Here is an 8,802-nt window from a genome sequence, read left to right as displayed (position 1 = left end):
AAGAGCTTGTATATGTTGTCTCCCTAATGTGTTATGATTTCTTTGAATTATTTGTGCAGTGAAAAGACATTTAGAAGGGAATACCCAAGAAATGTCACGGGCCAACAGCTTCACTGATGACATTGACCTTATATCAGAAGAGTTGCCACTGCCAGCTGTATCCGACGTGGCACAGTAAGTGGAACAACAACTTCTTAATAATATAAATGCTCATTAATTCTGAGGGAGACCTGTCACTGCATAAAAGTATTATTCTTTGGCTGACTGCGCTTGAAGTGATTACGGGTTTGATCTTATTTAACTTTATGTGAACGTTTCTACAAAATGCAAGTTTAGCTTCAAGTTTAGTGGAAGTAGTCAGACACTTGGAAAGAGACGCATTGCTCTGCCACGGGTGGCTTGCAGTCTCGATGTCTTTGTTTTATTTTTTTAAGGCAGCTGACACAGTTCCTGAGATTGAGTTTTACAGGTAGCTTTATAGTTTGTAGAGTTCTGAATCAGTCTGAGCTCTAAAGCACTCCTAATATGAGTAATGTATGCATTGATTTGAAACATAAATGAAATAGTAATTTATAAATACAGCCTGAAAATAGAAAGACTATATTATGTGTAATATTTGGATACAGTAGGCACACTTGTAAGGAAATTATGTTCCAGAAATATGAAAGGAAAATTATTAAGGAGATGCTGAAGGTGTCTGGATTGACCAGGATAGAAAATCCCCATTATCAGTGAGTTCACTGCAATTATTGCATGATCGCTCATGTTGCTTGTGTTTGGTTCAGCAAATGTCTATTTCTTGAAATAACCATAATAGTATCTTCATGCAGGATACCTCCATATTGTGTTTTGACAGGATCATGAGTAACTTTCATGCTTTTGTCCTAAAATGTACAATACCAGTGTTGGGGATGGGGATTCTGCAGTAAATTTCAAATGTGAAGCAGAGTGTTAAAGCATACAGCAAGGTCTGGATGGACCAGACTATCCAGGTACCATACTAAGGCTTTATCTTATGTGAAGAAAGTGATACAAACAGTGCTGGTACATAGAACTCTTGAGTTAGCAGTGATACATGGCCTAAAGGTACTGTATAGCTGGCACAAGCTCATGAAGGTCTAATTGGTTGTTTGAATGCTAATGCTGCTGAAAAACTTGCCTGAGTTCACACTTGCAAGAGAAAATACGGAATTGTCATTGGAAAAACCCTTTGGTTAATATCTGAGATTAAAAAGAAGAACAAAAATGGTTGCTTGCCTTCAGATAGGGAAAAATATAGACAACGGTGTTCAGGATTAATTTGAAAGCAATGTGATTCCAATCTGTAGTGCGATTGTTTTTAAGATGTTTTCTTTCACTTTATATGGTTACTTTCTGTTCAGGTAACTCATATAGATGATGTGTCTGCTCAATCTATAGGAACTATACTATGCTTTTATACAAGGTATCCTGGTGCTTGTATTTTCCCAACATGCTGTATTTTTTGACCTTATTTCAATTCAGAGAATTATAAACTGTTCCGTGAAAATTGGTCATTTTTTTTTAATCAGCCTGATGCAAGCACAGGATTTTGCATTTGGAAAGGAACAGTTCTAATCTTATTTCTACTATCTAGTGCCTACTAGAAAAATGGTGCTACTCTATCTTGTTCTGTATAGTGCACCTTGAAAACTATACCTGCGTTTCTAGCTCATGTCAGAGTTTAAATGCATTTCTGTCTTGTGTGGAAAGTAAGAAAAGGAATAGTAGACAGCTAACCAAATATACAAGAGGAAAAAAAAAAGTATTTGAAGTAATATACTACATCGTTTAAAGTAATACACAATCAATTCATTAATTCCTCTTTATGTGGATGTCAGGTGTGTATAAACAGAATGATCTTGCAACTAAATATTGCTAAATTATTATTCAATTCTAAGAGCCACTATGTCTAGTGTATGTATAAATTTTAGCTTCTGAATATTTGTGATGAACTTCAAATATACAGAAAACATAAGGTCAAAATTTGTAGATATAAAGTCATAAAGGTACAATGGAAAAACAAAGCCAAAACAGCATTTCATGTAGCTTCATGCTTCTTGAGTCAAGCATGCCAGTTTTCACCTTTATCACTGATAATTTCATTTTCTATGTGTGTAATTCTACTTAGTTGGATCCAGTCATATAAGAGTTTTTCTGATTCTTGAGTAGAAATGTAATATCTCATTCAAATTGTGAACTTTGTTTGACAAGCATTGAACATGATGTATTTATGGTTTGGTTTTAAACTGCCATTTCTAATGCAAACAATAAAATATTAACACTGCATTTGCCTGATATGCATACATCATATGAGTATTAGATATACTTAGCATGATTATTTGTCTTGTCTTTTAGCAGAAGTATAAGCAGGTAAGTCTTCATGCGTGCTGTACTTGCTTTTATGTGTGAGCTTTCCAAAACAGCATGGCTTTTGCTTTGCACTCAGTGTATTCCCTGCACTAGTGTGCCTTGGGATTTGTGATGGGATTTTTTTTTTTTCTGTTAAAAGTTCCACTTTTATTCTGCTTGTTTACCTGGCTAGAATAAACAAATGTTCTGTTTGTTCACATAAATGTTGTTTCATGCTCTGGAGTTATGTACCAGTTAGATTTCCTCACCCCCGCTTTGGAATGAACTATGTAATGGAAAGGGGTTTTATCTCATTTGGGAATAACATGCATTTGAATACTAGAGCAACAAATCTTCATCCTAGGGTCACAATGCAGTCAATGAATTCGTAAAAAATTCTTCCAAGAGTAGAATTCAGCCAAAGGTGTGTATACATATACAATGAGCTTTCTCAGTTTGCAAAGTAAGTGAAAACATGGCTTTCACGTAACAGTTAATGGTAGTATGCTACGATGATGACAGTTTCACATGGAGCACTTCTTTGTGAAGTCAAGCTTGACTTTGTCAAGCTGCCAAAAAGCAAAGTTTTCCTTGCCTTCAACAAGCGTTATGAGTTACAAGATCAATCTCACAGTTTACCTTTATTCCAAAGCCAGTAACTGGTCATTTTTTAAACTTTGTAAGCTGCTATGTTGATTATTAAACATGAAATGTCAGGTCTGAAACTGTTGAGGGTTTCTTTTCTGTAATGTGAACAGTAGATTCTTCTGAAATCCTCTCTGCTAGACAGATGATAGGACAGATGTCCTCTGATGACAGTAACCTTTACTTTCAGTCATATTCTCTTCAAAACTCCCTTCATTGTGTGGGAAGGCAGATATTGTCCCATGAGAATAGCGTTCCTACCCTTGAGTCATGTTGGCTTGGACAAACATCTGTTGCATCAATCTGCACATGTGCATTAGTCTCACAGTAACTGAAGTGGTTGCTCAGCAAAACCTATCAGGCTGGTTGGAAACTGGTGATACTACCGTTTAAGAATGCATCTTGAGTGAAAGCTGAACCAGTTCAGTGGGTTGCAGCACTGCCCAGTTTTCAGTAGTTAATACAACCAGTATTAACATACAGATGAAATAAATATGTTAATTTCAATCAGTTGATGAGTAACTCTGTTTTTAATAATAAATGCTTAAACTACCTTATTGCCTGATGTATTTACCCACCCAATTTTTCAAATTCTTTACTGAGCAGTCAGAAGATGACTCTATCAGCATATAAAGAAACTACAAAATGATGTTTTGCCTGTGCTTTGAAACCTAGAATAAAACCTAGCGATTATATTTGTCTCATTACCGCACATTTGCTTGGTCCTTAGGGTTAGTCTTCTGCATATATTGGTAACTATCTACATTGTTATACATTAGGAAAGGTCTAAGTCTTGACAATTTTACTTCTAGACTTGGAAAGTTCATTTTTATCACTTTGCTCTTTATTGCTAACCTTAACACTTTCTTTATATCACCTGATTTTTTTTTGGTGGAAGATGTAAAATCAAATAATTCTGAAGATGGAACCATCATCCAACTTGTTTCAACATAATGCATAGTGCCACTTTGTCTATGAAGGAGGGGCTCTCTTGAAGCCTAATTTCCTACTGTATGCATGTAGATGTTCTGATGGAAGGACAGAGGACTTGGTATAGGATTAGGCCTGCTTGTAAAAATAATACATGGCAAATTTCTGTATCTCTGTAACATGTAGTTTACTAATCAAAGAGGCAAGAGATTACTCCAAATGGCAATGATTAAGCAAGTAGCAGGCTGTGATTTCTGCTTTCCTTAAGGCTTGTCTCATCCATTTTTGGCAGGACTGTTTCATTTGTCTGATGCAGCTACGATGTGTATCACAGGGTCTTTGAGGAAAAGGGCTGATGCTAATTTTTGATCTGTGTCTGTATGCAACAAAAATGTAAATAAAATCTCTCAAAAGTGTGTACGAATTTGTTAAGTGACAAAAAGAAGAAAGGAGGAGAAATACACATCAGAATGAGAGCAAGGACAAACCTGAGTGGATTTTTGATCCTTCTTAGTCTAAACATTTAAGGCTAGCCACTACCAACAGCTGATTCCAAGTTTTGGTATAGTTGTGCTTTACCTGTGTTGTGTGACACAGCCTTTGGGGGATAGGTATGTGGTGTGATTGACAAGCAAGAATGTGAAGGTCCTTGAATGTCTCCAGAGGAGGGCAACAAAGCTGGTGAAAGGGCTGGAAGGCATGTCCTGTGAGGAGTGATCTGGGACTCTGTCTTGTCTAGTTTGGAGAAAAGGAGGCTGAGGGATGACCTCATGGCTCTCTACAGATTCCTGAGGAGGGGAAGTGGAGAGGGAGGTGCAGATCTCTTCTCCCTGGTATCCAGTGATAGGATGTGCGGGAATGGTTCAACGCTGTGCCAGGGGATGTTTAGATTGACATTAAGAAGCATTTCTTTACCAAGAGGATGGTCAAACACTGGAACAGGCTTCCTAGAGAGGTGGTTGATGCCTCAAGCCTGTCAGTGTTTAAGAGGCATTTGGACAATGCCCTTAACATGCTTTAACTTTTGGTCAGCCCTGAAGTGCTCAGACAGTTGGACTACAAGATTGCTGTAGGTGTCTTCCAACTGAAATATTCTATATCAACTACAAGTCCTGTAGACCTGTGCTAACATACTCTTGCAGTGTCAAAAACTACACTTGAATAAGAAGAAACAGCAGCATTGTTTGTATGTTGAATTGTGCAAATGGTGTTTGTCTCTTTCTGGATTCCTCCTGGCTGCCCTGGAGCTTTGCAGAGTAAAGGAGACGACTGAGCAGAACTTTAAGCCTTAATTGTTTTTTATCTCCAGCTTGTCCTATTGTTACACAGATTGTGATGACAACAACCCTTGGCCATGAAAATATTTTCTATCATACACACCAGAGTTAACCTTCCAGCAGGAAAAAGAGAATTTGGCCAATAGACTGTATTGAAAGATTACACCAACCTGGTCGCAGATAGCACAATCTCAGAAAAAAGATACACAGCACCAGCTTTAGAGGCAGACATCCTGTTTTTGTTTTTCAGAGTTCTGTGGTTTAAAACTGTGGTGTTTAAAGCTCTTTACACTGTAAGGAAAAGCGAAAGTTAGAAATCCTGTATGTCAGCATGGTTAAGCAACTGTGGTTAAGTATGCATTTTGTAGCTCACTGAGGTCACGTAAAGCTAAATGTCAGTTGGTCTCTCAGCAGAAAGCGGTGTAATGCTGCAGTTCAGCAGTCATCACGTCAGCTCTCTTGGGAGGAAACCTTTAGAAGGTGAGATCCACATACAATGACCATCGTCAGTGGTAATTGCTGTCAGCTGAACAGCTGTAGTAATAACTCTTCAGCTGGAGCAGGCTGCCAGGGAAGTGATAGCTACACCTGTTCCCCACGGGAAAGTGGAGTCTTAATTACTTTTCATGGGTTGAGAGTGAGACCAACAGTTGCTGCTCTTTCTGAGGCCCTGTCCACAACAGAGTCAAATCGTGTTAAGGAACTGTGGGTTTAATACAATTCTGGCTAAAACAATTCTGTGCAAAAGTTTAGAAAGCATTTATGTACTTTTGCTACCTTCCTATGTATTACTCTAATGTGGCTGTGAAAATGGCTTGCTACTTCAGTTTGAGGTCTTGAAATGGTGTAATATAGAGATATTATATAGGTATAAGCATAGAGATCTGAATGTGGAAGCAAACAGATATCTACTATTCCCACCTCCAATTTTTTTCTTTCAAGCTTGTAGTATGAAAAACAGCTCTTAGACTGTACGAGGGAGATCATATCTGCAAAATGACTAGCAGAACAGGACAGCATTAGTATATGGTTATTGCAGTGTCAAAGGAAGTGGGAATATTTGCTTTAAAAAAAAAAAAGATGATTGCCATAGGCTATGTAAGAACCCTGAGGAGGGGTGAAAAGATAGATCTGAGGTAAAGCAATGGCTGCAAAACCTCAAGGACTACAATGTAGTATTTCCCACTGACAGGGGAAACTGAGAATCGGAGGATGAGGACGACTGCCTTGCTCTGTGTTGGTGAATCCTGATACAAAAGGAGTATCACGAATTAACCTTCAGTGAGGAACAGAACCTTCTGTGAGGATTGAGGCTTAGAGGTTATTCTTGTCTGTTGGTGTTTGCATTCACTTTGGGCTGCCTGGAAAAGCAGAGCACGAAAGCTGCTCCCCACTACACCAGACATGGGCTCTGCGGAGGTCGGGGGGGTGACACTTAGCGCTGCTGTTCACCGGGGTGGAAAATCCCACCGTTGCTAGTAAACTGTGCAACTAAGGTGTAAAGAAGATGCTTCATAATTAATCTTGGCATCTAGCTTTTCTCCTTAAAAACAAGTTTAGGAACAGTGTTGTTTTTTTTTTCTCTAGTGAAAGTAGTTTATTATAAGATTGGCAGATACGAAATATGACTAGTTTCCTCCATTGCCCGCCAACACAGAAATTTTATACAAAGTGAATGGAACAAACTGCAAAACTTGTGCTAGGTCTTAAAGCTTACATTAGATACACTCAGAAAAAATGATGATGTATGCCCCTTTCTAAGTTATTGGTGGCCACCACTTGAAAAAAGGAGCATTGAATCCATCTTTCAGCTTTATGTCAGCCTCCCAGTTGTTTCCTCCATCTGTAGATGGCAGTGAAGGTTTTATCAGAGACTTAAGATTATTTTTATGTCCTCCTTTGTCTCTGCTTGAAAATCCAACAGTGTGCAACTCTTGACACACAGCATATTTTCCATCTTTCTATGGTTTTGGTCTATCTGTGCAAACACTATTTATCATTGTATTTATATCCTAACTTCCTCCTATATCTTATTGCTGCTAGTCTTATTAAGGAAACAGTTCGCCTTATCACTAACAAATCTATCACATTGAATATCATTAGATCTAGTAATTAGATTGTAATCATGTGTAGGATAATTTGATCTACTAAAAGCTCATTAATAACACTTTTATTACTAAGATAGTGTCCTTAGGGTCCTTAATCATCATCTATATCTCGTACCAGCTATTGTCCTTTTGCACATGTTCATGGATTATTTTAAAATACTGTTGTTCTTAATTTGTGAAAGCATGATCAGGCACTTGATGTATCAATTAAATATTTCCCATATTGTCACTGAGCTAGTTGAGCTATTGGAGAAAGTTGTGAAGCCCTATTGGCCATCAGCCACCTAGCAAAGGGAATGGTATTATAAGAGGTAACATCACCCAAGAGGAGTGGGTTGGCCAAATGACAGCAGCAAGGTTGATTGGAGTACAGGATATTCCTGAAGATGTTATGGTTTGCTTACAATCACTGCAGTTACATTTCATCCATATTTTTGAAACAGACATAAAACCAAGTGAGAGGGAGAGATGAAAAACTAAGTGGGCAACCCACAGTAATATGAAGGGATGGCATTTATATAGGTATCTTGTTTCCATCTTTCTCATTGTGCTATTGGCTCTTGCCACTTATTAATCCTTACTCTCAGGTACATCTAGTATAGGTAGTACTGATGCAAATAGTTCTGTCCACTGCGCTTAAAAGCATTATTAATTGCTTCAAAGAGAAATTTAGACGAGTGTCTGTCATTTCTGAACTGCAAAAGGTAAAATAATGAAAATTGAACAGGCATTAGTAATTGCTAATCTGGTTGTATGCTTTTTACCTTTATAAGTGTTTAAGTTACTCTTAAGTTACACCATGTTTAAGTTACACTTTTTAGTACCACCTATTTTTGTATTGTCACCTCTAATTCTGAACTCTTTAAAAAGGCTGCTTCAGGATTTTTTTAGCACCCAAAGTATTTTTATTACCATGTAATATGAAAGCATTAGTATAAATTGGTGCCATTATGTAGTAACGTTTTCCAAGAATTTGACACTACTTCTGAGGTTTTTTGGAGGTTTTTGGTTTTAGACTGAACAGTAACTTTTCAAATAATTTTTTCTCTTTTATTTGCAAGTGAGGATATTTGGCCAGTGGAGGGCACTGCACTATAACTTAATGAGACAGAAACGCCCATTTTAGGTTTTTGAAATCTGATTTGTCATTTCAGCAAACTTACTAATAAACTTAATTTATAAGCATCTGAATTTCCCCAGTGTTAAATTGGCAAATTGCCACACTAAGGGAAAAAATGCTACATGTACTTGAACATCAGTTTAATGAGAAACTTAACCAAACCCCAAAAGGCTCAACTTGGTATTGTGGTTATACTTTCTTTTCTGGAAAACAGGCTGTTGTAACAGCCCACTGAAGGTTGTCAAAATATAACTAAGTGCATATATCATGTAAGACTCTATTCAACAAATGGTTTAGATGCAGAAAGTCTGAAATAAAAGGTTGTTTTGGAAACAGAAGCTTCTTCAAAACC

The 8,802-nt window shown here is 37.5% G+C and overlaps 1 protein-coding gene across 1 annotated transcript in view; it reads left to right on the top strand.

Moving 5' to 3' along the window:
- LOC104621488 (potassium voltage-gated channel subfamily KQT member 1-like) overlaps nucleotides 1-174 on the top strand; it is a gene marked incomplete at both ends in the record, with an annotated part of 72,868 nt that extends 72,694 nt beyond the window's left edge. Inside the window, one exon of the mRNA XM_010287998.1 lies at nucleotides 60-174. Coding sequence (XP_010286300.1) covers nucleotides 60-174 — 115 coding nt within the window. The remainder of the gene's footprint in view (nucleotides 1-59) is intronic.
- Nucleotides 175-8,802: the final 8,628 nt, after the last annotated feature.

Source organism: Phaethon lepturus, unplaced genomic scaffold (assembly GCF_000687285.1).
Source record: "Phaethon lepturus isolate BGI_N335 unplaced genomic scaffold, ASM68728v1 scaffold1035, whole genome shotgun sequence".
NCBI classification, from domain to species: Eukaryota; Metazoa; Chordata; class Aves; order Phaethontiformes; family Phaethontidae; genus Phaethon; species Phaethon lepturus.
This window is presented reverse-complemented; position numbering and strand designations above follow the sequence as displayed.